The sequence below is a fragment of the Dendrobates tinctorius genome, unplaced genomic scaffold (assembly GCF_039654945.1).
Source record: "Dendrobates tinctorius isolate UK_male_01 unplaced genomic scaffold, ASM3965494v1 ptg000166l, whole genome shotgun sequence".
NCBI classification, from domain to species: domain Eukaryota; kingdom Metazoa; phylum Chordata; class Amphibia; order Anura; family Dendrobatidae; genus Dendrobates; species Dendrobates tinctorius.
The window spans coordinates 14,268,812-14,285,387 of NW_027361833.1; the positions used below are offsets into that span (position 1 = coordinate 14,268,812).

A 16,576-nucleotide genomic window follows, 5' to 3' on the forward strand; every position below is an offset into this window, starting at 1 on the left:
ATACTGCAAAGGAACATACTACTATATATACCCTGATAATACTGTATGATGGATAAGCATCTTCCTGGTTTTCTCAACATTGAGGGCACCAAGAAATGGGCAATGTTGAGGAATGCTGAAGCATTGGTTGGCAAAGAAACAAAGTACAGCAGATGAAAAACACATCATGCTTATTTCGAAATAAGAAAATGTCCAGTAGTGTCATCAGCTCGGAATTGGCAGAAACCAATGGGACCCAGCAGCACCCATATACTGTTTGGAGATGCCTGACCAGAAGTGGTGTTTATGGAAAAACTGTGGCTAAAAACCATACTTTCGACATGTTGACAAGGTCAAGTGATTAAACTATACACAAAAATGTAGGAACTGGAGCACAGAAAAGCAACAGTAGCTGTTCTGGACCGATGAATCAAAATGTTAAATATTTGGAAGTAACAGAATGCAGTTTGTTCACAAAAGTGTAGGAGAACGGTACAATAATGATCAACAGTGAAGAATAGTGGAGGTTCCTTGGAAGCTTGGGGCAAATACAGTTGAGGAGTTTGGTCAAGATTAGGAGTGTATTCAATCCTGAGAAATACAGGCAAATGCTTATTGATACGCATCTGTCTTCATAGGCTCCACTACTTTCTCCCTGATCCAGTGCACCCTGTTGTGCTCCACGTTGGGTACTGCAAGTTGCCTGTCATGGTTCGATGACATTATCTCCCTATGCCTATTTAAGACCCACTAAGACACAGACGTGTTTCTTAGGATTAAGACTCGTGCATACTTTGTTTGGGTGCTCCACCATCAGCTACTAGTCTGAATCCACTTTTATGACCTTGCATACCATCTGCCTTGCTGGGTAACCTTCTTCAATCATCCTCCTAGATTTACCCCTCAGTTGCAGTAAGCCATATTTTGTTTTTGGGCTTGTTCATGTTGAACATTTGTTGCTGTACTACGCCTGTGGTTCATCTGCTTTCCCTGGGTGTGCAGTCTCCCTTCAGCTGCTACTGTGATTCTGTGGTCTCCAGTGTGCCAAGTCCTCGCTCCCCACGCGCCTTCCTGCCTGCTGCACCAATGCCAGGGATCCGTATGCCCACTGGGACCTGAGGCTTTGTGGATCCACCACAACTGGTGAACCTAACACTTATCTACCATGTCTGACTGGCCCTAAATTTATTCTGCAATAGGACAATAACCCAAACCATATAGCCAATGTAATTAACAATTATCTTCAGTATAAACAAAAAAAGAAGTCCGGAGAGTCATGATATGGCCCTCACAGAACCCTGATCAGTATCATCAAGTCTATCTGAGATTCCCTGAAAAGACATAAGGATTTCACAAGCCTACATCGATGGAATAATTGTGGCTGGTTCTCCAAGACGTTTGAAGCAACGTCCATGCTGATTTCCTTTAAAAACTGTTGTCAACTGTTGTCATAGAACAATTAATGCTTTGATGCTGTTTTGAAAGCAAAGAGTTGTCACAGCACATATTTATTTGATGTAGATATGTATATGGATTGAATATACTGTTTATGTACAATAGAAAACTGTCAGATCAATGTTCTGGAATTTACCTGGAGAAGAACCATGGTTTGTAATTGTAATCTCCTTGTAAATTACTTTACTATTTGCCACTATGCTGCCAAAATTCACTTCTGGATCAATCTGTAGATAGCAGGAAGGGGTGAAACTGCAAGAAAAACACATGACAATAATCACTTACACTGATTAGGTGTGCTCTACACAGTACAAGTGGTTGAGTACTGTAGGTAATACATGCTTGCAACCTTTGACAACGAACTGTCCAGAAGATATGTGAGTGCAGAATGCAAACAATAATAATAATATTTTATTTCTATAGCGCCGACATATTCCGCAGCACTTAACATTTCAGAGGGGACTTGTACAGACAATAGACATTACAGCATAAGAATAATCACATAGATTATAACAAATACCAAGAGGAATGAGGGCCCTGCTCGCAAGCTTACAGTCTATGCAAACAGTCTTGCAAACAATTTTTACCAATAACCAAGTCACCTCCTCCATATGCATTGCAAATCCAAGCTTCATACCATACTCTCTGCCGATGTGGGGATAGCATCATACACAAGAAACCTTCAAGAAGTGCTAGTCTTCAAAATACTTTTAGAAACATAAAGAGGGTACAAAATTTCTATAATTACCAAATCACACTTGTTTGGTCTAGGGAGGTAATGAGCATAGAATTATAAAGCATTGTTACCCTGACAGAAACCTGTCCTAAATGTTAGCAATATAGATGCCTTTGAGCATATGTAGTTGTGGTACTAGCAGGTACGCAGGATGCAGTGACGAGTCGTGAGTCGGTTTGGTGCCTTTATAATAACGTTTATAGGCCTAAAGGGGACTTTCCTCAGTCTCAGCCTGTTCAACCAAAGGGGGTAACAAGGGTTGCCCTCGCAGGGGCTCAATACAGTTCACACAAACAGAGGAGAACACGACTATGTCCGGCGATAGCCGGTCACTATAGGGCCGCGGTATGGCCGACTACGGGTCCTTAACTATATAGTCAACTTAGCTGTCCTGACGTCCCTCGGCGTTCTGGATGGGGGTTCTTCGGCGGAGCAGCCGCTGGGCCCAGCTGCTGAAGAGTTGGCGTAGTCTTCGAGCGTTCCGCCGCTCCTGTGGCGCTGGGGCACCTCCGGCCCTGGAGGAGTCCTTGGACGAGTAGGCCGCAGCCCCTGGACGGGGGCAAACGGCAGCGATGCGGGATGGCGGGTGACAGGCCACCTGTGCAGCTAGCTGCTGCGACGGGGACTCCGCGGTGAGCAGAGGCTCGGCCCTTGCCGCGGACCGGAGCGAGACAGTGGTGGCCGCCGATGGCACTGGACTTGCCGCGGCCACTGGTGAGAGCGGGGCAGCTGTGGGTAGCGGGGAATAGGCCGCAGCCGTGGGCCAGAGCGGGACAGCAACAGCCGCGGGTAGGCCGCAGCCGCGGGCTGTGGTGAGGCGGCAGCGGCCGCGGGCTGAGCTGGGGCGGCAGTGGCTGCAGGCTGGAGCGGGGCAGCAAGTTTCGGACGGTCGTCTCGGCGCAGTCCCTCTGAAGTCCTCAGTGAGCGTCTTCCCTGGCACTGGTAAGTCGCTCTAGCCCTCAGTCGCTTCCACGGTCTCCTGCTGCCTCTGTCCCAGTCTCCTGACTCATCGTGACCCTCCCCTAGCCCATCTGTCTATCTCAACGGTCTGTCCCCGAACTCTGTCCCCTGGGAATAGTTTCCCCCGGAACCTAGATGACGGCTCCCTTAGTTCCGGCCCGGACACTCGACGGGGGCCGTTCCTCCCACACTGAGGCAAACATTGCCTTCCCTTTAATGTGTAGGAAGAGGTGCTCCCAGTTGATACTTTGATCTACTCCTGATATACCAGAGGTACTGAGATAAGAATAGGATGCTCACAGCAGACTTCTGTGCACCATGTCTGGCTATTCTACTACTGATAAAATTAGGAGTACTAAACTAAAAAGAGTCTGCTCGCATTGCTGTTCACCCTGTATTTCTCATCTATTTCTAGAGATACCAGGAATGGTAAGGCAATAAGAGGCTGCTCACACTACTGTCTACCCTGTCTATCTGATCTATTGCTTGAAATACCAAACATGCTTAGGTAACAAAAGGCTCACACTGAAGTACACCTTGTTTACCTGATCTATATTGGAGACAACAGGGATGGTGAGGTTAAAAAAAAGCTGGTCACACTGCTTTCCACCCTCCCTGCCTTTCCGATCTATTACTGGAAATATAACACAAAATTTCCAATACATCACTCGGACAGCCAGAACTCGGCAGAGACCCAAGAGAGAAAAAGCACCAGCTCAAAAGCAAATAATACCATGAGAAAAAAGATCCAATGGTGTCTTAGAAAAAGTAACAAAATTTATTTATTTATAAATAATTCGTAATATTTAAATATACAGGTGATACACAAACCTGCGCAACCATGCGCCAGGTTTTCAATCTTTTTGAGAGTAACTGTGGCACCTTGGGGTAGTCTCCTTCTCTGCATTTTAACTGGTATTTGTGTATCACCTGTATAGTTAAATATTATGAATTATTTATAAATAAATAAATTTTGTTACTTTTTTATTACTGGAAATAGCAGGGGTCAGAAGGTAAGAAGAGACTGCTCACACTGCTGTCTACCATGTCTATCTGATCTATTCAAGGAGATACCAGGAAAGTTGAAGTAAGAAGAGGCTGCTTACACTGCTGTCCGCCTTCTCTTTCTGATCTATTACTAGAGATTCCAGGGGTGCGGAGGTAAAAAGAGGCTGCTCACACTGCTGTCTACCCTGTCTTTCTGTTCCAATATATGAAATTCCAGGTGTGCTGAGGTAATTAGAGGTTTCTAATAAAACTATTTAGCCTGTCTTTCTGATCTATTCCTGGAGATTTCAGGAGTACTGAGCAAGAAGAAGCTGCTTACTCTTCTGTCCAATATGACTATCTAATAGTGATGAGTGAGCATGCTCGGATAAGGTGTAAGGGTCCTGTTACATTTAGCGATGCAACAGCAATCCCGACTACAATACGACCCGGTCAGGATCGCTGGTGCATCACTAAATGGTCGCTAGTGAGCTGCCAAACAGACAGATCTCTCCAGCGACGTAGCAGCGGTTGGCGGTCATTACTTACCTGTCAGACGCGGCGATGATGAAGTCCTCCCGCCAGCGTCCACACGACGCTCGTCTGCGCCAGCACGAAGCCCAGCAGGAAGCCACCGACGAGAAATGGCCCAGGACGTTCTCGCACGATCAGCGATAATCAGCGGGGGAGCCGGTCGGAGGTAAGTGTCACATATCGCGATATCGCTAGCAATATTGCTGCTGCGTCACAAAATCGGTGACGCTTTGGCGATATTGCTAGCGATATCGCTATGTGTGAAGCCCCCTTTACTTCAGCGCCTTTGGTATCTCAAGTATTAGATCAGAAACCCAGGGTGGACAGCAGTGTGAGTTCCTTCTTCTTACCTCAGCACCCCTACGAATTCAAATATATGATCAGAAAGACAGGGTGGACAGCATTGTTAAAAGCCTTTTCATACCTCAGCACCTGTGGTATTTTCATTAATAGATTAGATAGTAGTGATGAGCAATGAGCAAGCGTGTTCAGATAAGGTCTTATCCGAGCATGCTCATGTCCAATTCAAGTATTTTCAGCACGCTCGCAAATCACTCTATCTAATCTCTTAATGGAAATACCGGAGGTGCTGAGTAGTAATTAAGTTTTCATCGCCTCAGTTACATGATTTGCGACTGCTAGACAGTTTGAGTACATGTGTGGAATGCCTGTTTGTTAGGGAATTCCCACATGTATTCAGTCTGTCTACAAATCGCAAATCATGCAGCTGAGATGACGAAAACTAAATCTCCGAGCATGCCAAAATACTGAGAGATCACCTGAGCATGCTCGAAGAGACCAGAGCAACAATGCTACTTGCCCATCACTAGTGCTGAGGTATGAAAAGGCATTTAACAATGCTGCCCACCCTGTCTTTCTGATCAAATAACTGAATTAATAGGGGTGCTGAGGTAAGAAGAGGGAACTCACAATGCTGTCCAGCCTGTGTTTCTGATCTAATACTGGAAATACCAAAGGTGTTGCAGTTAGAAGAGGCTGCTCACACTGTTATCCACTGCATCTTTTTCATCTAATACTGGGAATACCAGGGAGCTGAGGTAAGAAGTGTCCAGACCTGCTGCTTTTCAACTTATTTTTTTTTATCTATTACTGGAGGTACTGGGGATGCTGAGGTAAGAAGAGGCTGCTCACACTGCTGTCCACCTGTCTTTGTGAATACTGAGAAACTGCTGTATCCTGGAGATTACCATTACCACCTGCTTCCAAGTTATAATAGCTGGTTATTCAGAAATATAATTTAAAAAGCTGTGTGTTTTCATCTTTAGCACACCTGGCATTTCTAGTATTACATCTAAATATCTACTGGGAGCAAATCTTCATACACACGAAAGGAGGGCGGTTGGACAGTGTTTTGCCAGTATAACAACATGCTAGCCTTATCAATGTGCAAGTGATTAGCCGCCTAGACAAAACATGTGTGATTTATTAATGAAATATACAGTATGTAGGAAATTATTTATAATGGAATTTCCTTTAGCTATTTATTTTCTACTAGCTGAAGAGCCGGCGTTGCCTGGGCATAGTAACCAACTGTGGTTAGTTATAACAAATTATAAAGATTATATTGCACATAAAAACATTTTTCACATCATATATTCAACAATACAGATTTGCAACACAAATTAACTAAACGATTACCCAAGTATTGATAGTATTTTATTTTCAACTCATTCAAGAGCCTTTTGATAAACAACATGTGTATCTGTGTATCTAACCCTATCCTGTGTGATACTTTCTGCTGAGCTGTGTATCTAAACCTATCGTGTGTTACTGACTGCTGAGCTGTCTATCTAACCCTATCCTGTGTGTTACTGACTGCTCAGCCGTGTATCTAATCCTATTCTGTTTGATAATGTCTGCTGAGCCGTGTATTTAATCCTATTCTGTGTGATACTGTCTGCTGAGCCATGTATCTAATCCTATTCTGTGTGATACTGACTGCTGAGCCGTGTATCTAATCCTATTCTGTGTGATACTGTCTGCTGAGCCGTGCATCTAATACTATTCTGTGTGATACTGTGTGCTGAGCCGTGTATCTAATCCTATCCTGTGTGATACTGTGTGCTGAGCTGTGTATCTAATCCTATCCTTTGTGATACTGACTGCTGAGCTGTGTATCTAATCCTATCCTGTGTGATACCGTCTGCTGAGCTGTGTATCTAATACTATTCTGTGTGATACTGTGTGCTGAGCTGAGTATCTAATCCTATCCTGTGTGATACTGTCTGCTAAGCCGTGTATCTAATCCTCTCCTGTGTGATACTGACTGCTGAGCAGTGTATCTATTCCTATCCTGTGTGATACTGTCTGCTGAGCCATGTATCTAATCCTATCCTATGTGATACTGTCTGCTGAGCCGTGTATCTATTCCTATCCTGTGTGATACTGACTGCTGAGCCATGTTTCTAATCCTATCCTGTGTGATACTGTGTGCTGAGCTGTGTATCTAATTCTATCCTGTGTGATACTGACTGCTGAGCCGTGTATCTAATCCTATCCTGTGTGATACTGGCTGCTGAGCTGTGTATCTAATCCTATCCTGTGTTACTGCTGAGCTGTGTATCTAATCCTATCCTGTGTGATACTGATTGCTGAGCCATGTGTCTAATCCTCTCCTGTGTGACACTGTCTGCTGAGCCGTGTGTCTATTCCTATCCTGTGTGATACTGTCTGCTGAGCCGTGTATCTAATCCTATCCTGTGTTACTGCTGAGCTGTGTGTCTAATCCTATCCTGTGTGATACTGACTGCTGAGCCATGTGTCTAATCCTCTCCTGTATGATACTGTCTGCTGAGCTATGTATCTAGTCCTATCCTGTGTGATACTGTCTGCTGAGCTGTGTATCTAATCCTATCCTGTGTGATACTGACTGCTGAGCTGTGTATCTAATCCTATCCTGTGTGATACTGACTGCTGAGCTGTGTATCTAATCCTATTCTGTGTGATACTGTGTGCTGAGCTGTGTATCTAATCCTATCCTGTGTGATACTGTCTGCTGAGCTGTGTATCTAATACTATTCTGTGTGATACTGTGTGCTGAGCTGTGTATCTAATCCTATCCTGTGTGATACTGTCTGCTGAGCCGTGTATCTAATCCTATCCTGTGTGATACTGTCTGCTGAGCCGTGTATCTATTCCTATCCTGTGTGATACTGTCTGCTGAGCCGTGTATCTATTCCTATCCTGTGTGATACTGACTGCTGAGCCATGTTTCTAATCCTATCCTGTGTGATACTGGCTGCTGAGCTGTGTATCTAATCCTATCCTGTGTGATACTGACTGATGAGCAGTGTATCTAATCCTATCTTGTGTGATACTGACTATTGAGCAGTGTATCTAATCCTATCCTGTGTCATACCATCTGCTGAGCCGTGTATCTAACCCTATGCTGTGTGATACTGACTGCTGAGCCGTGTACCTAATCCTATCATGTGTGTTACTGACTGCTCAGCCGTGTATCTAATCCTATCCTGTGTGATACTGACTGCTGAGCCGTGTATCTAATCCTATCCTTTGTGATACTGTTTGCTGAGCCGTGTATCTATTCCTATCCTGTGTAATACTGTGTGCTGAGCTGTGTATCTAAATCTATCCTGTGTGATACTGTCTGCTGAGCTGTGTATCTATTCCTATCCTGTGTGATACTGACTGCTGAGCCATGTGTCTAATCCTCTCCTGTGTGATACTGACTGCTGAGCTGTGTATCTAATCCTATCTTGTGTGATACTGACTATTGAGCAGTGTATGTAATCCTATCCTGTGTCATACCATCTGCTGAGCCGTGTATCTAACCCTATCCTGTGTGATACTGACTGCTGAGCCGTGTACCTAATCCTATCATGTGTGTTACTGACTGCTGAGCCGTGTATCTAATCCTATCCTGTGTGATACTGACTGCTGAGCCATGTGTCTAATCCTCTCCTGTGTGATACTGACTGCTGAGCTGTCTACCTAATCCTATCCTGTGTGATACTGACTGCTGAGCCATGTGTCTAATCCTCTCCTGTGTGATACTGACTGCTGAGCTGTGTATCTAATCCTATCTTGTGTGATACTGACTATTGAGCAGTGTATCTAATCCTATCCTGTGTCATACCATCTGCTGAGCCGTGTATCTAACCCTATGCTGTGTGATACTGACTGCTGAGCCGTGTACCTAATCCTTTCATGTGTGTTACTGACTGCTCAGCCGTGTATCTAATCCTATCCTGTGTGATAGTGACTGCTGAGCCGTATATCTAATCCTATCATGTGTGATACTGTCTGCAGAGCGGTGTATCTATTCCTATCCTGTGTGATACTGACTGCTGAGCCATGTGTCTAATCCGATCCTGTGTGATACTGACTGCTGAGCCATGTGTCTAATCCTCTCCTGTGTGATACTGACTGCTGAGCTGTGTATCTAATCCTATCTTGTGTGATACTGACTATTGAACAGTGTATCTAATCCTATCCTGTGTCATACCATCTGCTGAGCCGTGTATCTAACCCTGTCCTGTGTGATACTGACTGCTGAGCCGTGTACCTAATCCTATCATGTGTGTTACTGACTGCTGAGCCGTGTATCTAATCCTATCCTGTGTGATACTGTGTGCTGAGCTGTGTATCTAATCCTATCCTGTGTGATACTGTTTGCTGAGCTGTGTATCTATTCCTATCCTGTGTGATACTGTGTGCTGAGCTGTGTATCTAAATCTATCCTGTGTGATACTGTCTGCTGAGCTGTATATCTAATCCTATCCTGTGTGATACTGACTGCTGAGCCATGTGTCTAATCCTCTCCTGTGTGATACTGACTGCTGAGCTGTGTATCTAATCCTATCTTGTGTGATACTGACTATTGAGCAGTGTATGTAATCCTATCCTGTGTCATACCATCTGCTGAGCCGTGTATCTAATCCTATCCTGTGTGATACTGACTGCTGAGCCATGTGTCTAATCCTCTCCTGTGTGATACTGACTGCTGAGCTGTCTACCTAATCCTATCCTGTGTGATACTGACTGCTGAGCCATGTGTCTAATCCTCTCCTGTGTGATACTGACTGCTGAGCTGTGTATCTAATCCTATCTTGTGTGATACTGACTATTGAGCAGTGTATCTAATCCTATCCTGTGTCATACCATCTGCTGAGCCGTGTATCTAACCCTATGCTGTGTGATACTGACTGCTGAGCCGTGTACCTAATCCTTTCATGTGTGTTACTGACTGCTCAGCCGTGTATCTAATCCTATCCTGTGTGATAGTGACTGCTGAGCCGTATATCTAATCCTATCATGTGTGATACTGTCTGCAGAGCGGTGTATCTATTCCTATCCTGTGTGATACTGACTGCTGAGCCATGTGTCTAATCCGATCCTGTGTGATACTGACTGCTGAGCCATGTGTCTAATCCTCTCCTGTGTGATACTGACTGCTGAGCTGTGTATCTAATCCTATCTTGTGTGATACTGACTATTGAACAGTGTATCTAATCCTATCCTGTGTCATACCATCTGCTGAGCCGTGTATCTAACCCTGTCCTGTGTGATACTGACTGCTGAGCCGTGTACCTAATCCTATCATGTGTGTTACTGACTGCTGAGCCGTGTATCTAATCCTATCCTGTGTGATACTGTGTGCTGAGCTGTGTATCTAATCCTATCCTGTGTGATACTGTTTGCTGAGCCGTGTATCTATTCCTATCCTGTGTGATACTGTGTGCTGAGCTGTGTATCTAAATCTATCCTGTGTGATACTGTCTGCTGAGCTGTATATCTAATCCTATCCTGTGTGATACTGACTGCTGAGCCATGTGTCTAATCCTATCCTGTGTGATACTGACTGCTGAGCTGTGTATCTAATTCTATCCTTTGTGATACTGTTTGCTGAGCCGTGTATCTATTCCTATCCTGTGTAATACTGTGTGCTGAGCTGTGTATCTAAATCTATCCTGTGTGATACTGTCTGCTGAGCTGTGTATCTATTCCTATCCTGTGTGATACTGACTGCTGAGCCATGTGTCTAATCCTCTCCTGTGTGATACTGACTGCTGAGCTGTGTATCTAATCCTATCTTGTGTGATACTGACTATTGAGCAGTGTATGTAATCCTATCCTGTGTCATACCATCTGCTGAGCCATGTATCTAACCCTATCCTGTGTGATACTGACTGCTGAGCCGTGTACCTAATCCTATCATGTGTGTTACTGACTGCTGAGCCGTGTATCTAATCCTATCCTGTGTGATACTGACTGCTGAGCCATGTGTCTAATCCTCTCCTGTGTGATACTGACTGCTGAGCTGTCTACCTAATCCTATCCTGTGTGATACTGACTGCTGAGCCATGTGTCTAATCCTCTCCTGTGTGATACTGACTGCTGAGCTGTGTATCTAATCCTATCTTGTGTGATACTGACTATTGAGCAGTGTATCTAATCCTATCCTGTGTCATACCATCTGCTGAGCCGTGTATCTAACCCTATGCTGTGTGATACTGACTGCTGAGCCGTGTACCTAATCCTTTCATGTGTGTTACTGACTGCTCAGCCGTGTATCTAATCCTATCCTGTGTGATAGTGACTGCTGAGCCGTATATCTAATCCTATCATGTGTGATACTGTCTGCAGAGCGGTGTATCTATTCCTATCCTGTGTGATACTGACTGCTGAGCCATGTGTCTAATCCGATCCTGTGTGATACTGACTGCTGAGCCATGTGTCTAATCCTCTCCTGTGTGATACTGACTGCTGAGCTGTGTATCTAATCCTATCTTGTGTGATACTGACTATTGAACAGTGTATCTAATCCTATCCTGTGTCATACCATCTGCTGAGCCGTGTATCTAACCCTGTCCTGTGTGATACTGACTGCTGAGCCGTGTACCTAATCCTATCATGTGTGTTACTGACTGCTGAGCCGTGTATCTAATCCTATCCTGTGTGATACTGTGTGCTGAGCTGTGTATCTAATCCTATCCTGTGTGATACTGTGTGCTGAGCTGTGTATCTAATCCTATCCTGTGTGATACTGTGTGCTGAGCTGTGTATCTAAATCTATCCTGTGTGATACTGTCTGCTGAGCTGTATATCTAATCCTATCCTGTGTGATACTGACTGCTGAGCCATGTGTCTAATCCTATCCTGTGTGATACTGACTGCTGAGCTGTGTATCTAATTCTATCCTGTGTAATACTGACTGCTGAGCTGTGTATCTAAGCCTATCCTGTGTAATACTGACTGCTGAGCAGTGTATCTAATCCTATCCTGTGTGATACTGGGCTCCCCCTGCAGTCTGTGTCAGAGGGTGGTCTGTGTTGGCACGGTAATAAATTGTGTTATTTCCAGCTTTACAGTAGGACGATAACACCATAGAAATGATAAGAATAATAGGCAAAATTGTTGGGTGAATTGGAATGCGCGGGGTTAAAATTTCGCCTCACAACTGTGCCAAATTTTGTGGCTGTTGCTGCGACGGTGCAGATGCCAATCCCGGACATACACACATACATTGAGCTTTATAGATTAGATTCCCGAAGAACACATTTAAGGGGAAACACAAGGGGATTTGCCAATCGAGTGCATAAGTGACTGTTATGATCAGTAGGTAAGGGTACTCTGTATAGCAATGAATGCAGAATCTATCCAACTACAGTAATAAAGGATACCAGGCGAAGATAGCGGACAGCTGTGACAGAAGGGACAGTGCCTCAGAAGGGCATCCAATTTAATTAACTCAAGTACTTGCAAGAGTGAATTATAACAAGCAGGAATTAACTTCTTCACCAAAGAAACAACCTAAATATGTCTAAAATTACAAATTACTTGAAGACATCTGTTATTCTGATAGTGCTTAAAATGAATTATTAAATAATGACTCTATTTAAACCAGTGAAATTTTGAAGGACATTAATATTAATATTTGATCAACAGTGTTTCCACTTCATTCATTTGCAGTCAGGTAAAATTACCTTCTTTCTCACTTTCAAGTATTATTAATGTATTTGGGCATAGCTCAAATTCCCAGTATCATAAATCACGCATTGTAAAACCCACCGAGATTCCTCCATGCTTCCATCTTCTTATGTCTAAAATGGTTGTCTGATTTCATGTAAGTGGAGCTTAGTCATTGAAGAAAATGAAGGTATACTTTCTGTATTAAGTTCTCCAGACTTTTCAGGATCTCAGCTTGCTGGCAGTAACTAGAAACACTAATGCTGCCATCCAAAGAGTGAAAGCCTGGCGGTTCGTATGGCCTACTAGCGGAGGAAGTAGGCCGCAAATGAAGCATAGCGCCTGTTTCTTGTAAGACGCTATGCCCTACAGTTGCAGTCATATTTGCTCAATCCCCATTGTAAATTCCATTTCTTAGCAAAATCTATAAACCTTCTGCTGTTTGCAATAAAACAATCAAACAACAAGAATTGTAATGCCTCAGTACAAGTAACACAACAATAGTTTCTCCAAATGCCACACAAAATGCCACTTTTACTGACTACTGCTGGCTCAGAATTATTCAACCCCTTCACGACAAGCCTCTTTAATACGTAGTACAGCACTTTTTGGCTCTTATAACCTGCTGCAAATGTGATGCATAGCCAAACACCAGCTTTGCTTCTGGCAGCATTGCTGAAGACTCTGTTCTTCACGGAGAAATGGCCTCCAGTTAATTATCATGTAAGATATCAAGCAGGAACGTGGGATGCAGTGACGGGACGCAGGCAGAGCAAGGGTTAACAGGTTTATTTACAGGGGAATGTACTCCATGCACGGAGTGAGGGATTGTGGGGCGATGATAAGAAATGGGGGCAGAACTGGGAGAGTGGCAGGGTAGGTCAGAGACGAACGAAAGTTCAGTAATAAAGAGGTTAAACTTATCAGTCTGTAGTCTTCTTGGGTGGAGCTCCTCAGGGTTCCAACGGTGGCACTGACAACAGCGGTGTGGGACGTCTCAGTGAGGTCTGTAACAGGTGGGGATCCAACGGTGGCACCGACAACTGCGGCGTGGGACCTCTTGGCGAAGTCTCTGGGAGGCAGGAAGATTTCCTGTGCTCAAACGTATCTAGCACGGTACTGAGTCTAGTGTGGGGAACTGCCGGAACGGGACTTCGCTCCGTGGTGTACACAAGTCCTTGATAGCGAGGCTCTGTCCTAGCTGTCTGTATCTCTCTCTCTGTGTCGCACTCACAGTGCAGTCTCTGCCTTCACTAGGGTCACCTCCTAGCGTGATGGGTAGCTGGGTATGCAGGGGTCTGTCAAGTATGAGTCAAGTATGAGGTCACTCTTGGCCAGAGCGTGTGCGGTATTCACTATCACGTCGGGTACAGCACTCGGCTTGGCCCTGCTGGCACGGCTTCACTCTGCATGAGACGGGGGCTCCTTCTATACAGCCCATCACAAAACCGGTAATTTCTGGTGGGGGAAGCAGAACGCGCTGTTATCTGCTCCGCGCGCTGCTCTCTGCGCTGTCCTCTGCACTGCTCTTCGCTGGCGCCAGACTGACCTTTTTGTCGCGCTTCTCCCTTTTATCCCCCTGCTGCTGCGCCCACTTTCCCGGCTCTACTGGGTGAGCAGGAAGCTCCGTCTCTCTCCTCCTTCCCTCCTGCAGCAGGGGAAGGCCTGCCTCTCTCAGGCTTTCCCCCCCGGAAACAGAGGATGCAGCCTTTTTAGTTCTGGACCCGGCATGCAGGTACCCGCGATCCAGTCACCCTCCTTACATTTATTCTTTGAGATTCCATGCCCAGAGCATCACGGAGCCATGATGATGCTTCAGTGTCAGCATGATGTTTTTGTCACCGTATGCTTCATTCTTCTTATTCCACACATACCGCCGATCCATGGACTTCATAGTTCCACTTTACTCTCATCATTCCTCAAAACAGAATCCCAAAATTTCTGTGGTATGTTAACTTTTTAAAGCAAACCTGTCAGCAGGATTCTGCTAAGTAACCCACAGACAGTGTCAGGTTGACGTTGTTATACTGATTAAAATGATACCTTGGTTGATGAAATCATTTTGTGGTTGTTGTTTAATCTTTATATGTAGTTTTCAGTTAATGAGATTCCCGTGCTCTGGTGTGGCCTGTGGGGGGTCTTCATGTGGTGCTCTTCTTAGATATTCATCAGTATGGCTTATGACAGGTCACTAATCCCTCAGTGACCTGCCTCCTATTTTACGTAATGCATAGAATATTGTGGGATTACAAAAAAAAATGTAACTTCATGAAAATGGAGCTGGCAGCGGCCCCTGCGCTGCAGTATGATACATGCCTTTATGGTTTATTCCTATAATATTGTGGAATAAAAAAAAATGTTTCTACATAAAAATGGCACTGGCGCCTGTGCAATAGCAACTATCGCATTCCGATAGATGCTACTGCGCAATCGCTGCAGCCAGCACCAATTTGCTGGAAAAAAAATGGCTGTATCAAAATGGCGCCAGCATCTGCGCAGTGGCATCTATCGGAGATAGATGCTACTGCACAGGCGCCATTTTGATGATGAGGAACATGTTTGTGCTCTTGCTTAGGAATATAAGACTCTGCCTATAGTTCCGCCCCAAAGCACAAACATTCTATCTCTCTCTCTCGGTTTCTATGATGAGGAACCTGTTTGTGCTTTGGGGCAGCCTGTGGGCAGGTCTTTCCCTGATTTCTCTGGCTTAGAGCAGGAAGATAAGACTCTGCCTATAGGGACACCTGGAACAAAGGCATATCATTAACTGAAAACCTCTAACACTGATTACATAAGAACCACAAGACAGATTTCTTCACCCCAGATATCATTTTAATCACTATAACAGCGCAAACCTGACAGTGTCTGTAGTTTACTTAGCAAAATCCTGCTGACAGGTTCCCTTTAACCTCATGGTATGTGCACACAGCGAACCGAACCGCGACAGCTCCCGATAACATGAACATAAAAGGACAAGACAACGTTGCTGTGCACATGTTCTGTCCCATATCACTTCTTTTAACCACTTCAGGATTCAGAAAATATGAAGCAGTTAAAAGAATTGACATGCAAATTCTTAATATACATATTAACAGTATAGAGTAAGAGGTGGTGGAGCCACGGTAAGAATGACGGCAAAGGAAAATGACCACCAGAGTTTTCCTAATGCAAAAATTTGGTGGCAGGGCCTAAAAGATGCCATGCCCCTTGCCGTGAGAGGTATTCTGCTCTGCAGTAGTCTGCATTAATCAGTAAAAGTGGCATTTTGTGCTGATTTTGGAGAAACCACTTATACTAGTTTTGTTAAAACAATTATATTGTTTTTGGTTTATTGGCAGCAGTGGAGAATTTGTACATCCCTCTCACATCATTCCCCCTCTGTGTCTGAGCTCTGTGACGTTTCAGTGCACAGGGCGTGATGACATTACTACAGCGTGCCCTCTGTGCCGAGCAGTTCAGAGGGTCAGAAAACCGCAAATTGCAGAGTCCGGAGATCTGAGTATTTCTTTATTTATTTTTAATGTATGGAGAACTATATGAAGCCCATTATGCTGAATGTAGCAATATATGGAGTCTATTATACTGAATGGAGCTACATATGGGGTCCATTATACTGTAAGGAGCAATATAAAGGGTCCATTATACTGAACGGAGCAATATATATACCCATTACATTGAATGAAGCAATATATGGTTCCTATTATATTGAATGGAGCAATATATGGGCCCCATTATACTGAATGGAGCAACATATGGGGTCCAATATATTGAATGGAACAATACATGGGGCTCGTTATACTGAATGGAGCAATATATGGGGCCTGTTACACTGTATGGAGCACCATATGGGTCCCATTATACTGAATGGAGCAATATATGGGGCCCATTATACTGTATGGAGCAATATATGGGCATCATGAATCATGGTATGTGTTAAAGGGACCCACTGAGACTCTTTCACCCAGGGCCAAAAAA

General features: G+C 44.4%; 1 protein-coding gene across 1 annotated transcript in view; it reads right to left on the reverse strand.

Moving 5' to 3' along the window:
• The window catches only part of CFAP47 (cilia and flagella associated protein 47), a 926,770-nt gene that overhangs the window by 900,820 nt on the left and 9,374 nt on the right, over window positions 1-16,576 (reverse strand). The window contains exon 4 of the mRNA XM_073550693.1: window positions 1,571-1,686. Within this exon, the coding sequence (XP_073406794.1) occupies window positions 1,571-1,686 (116 nt within the window). The remainder of the gene's footprint in view (window positions 1-1,570; window positions 1,687-16,576) is intronic.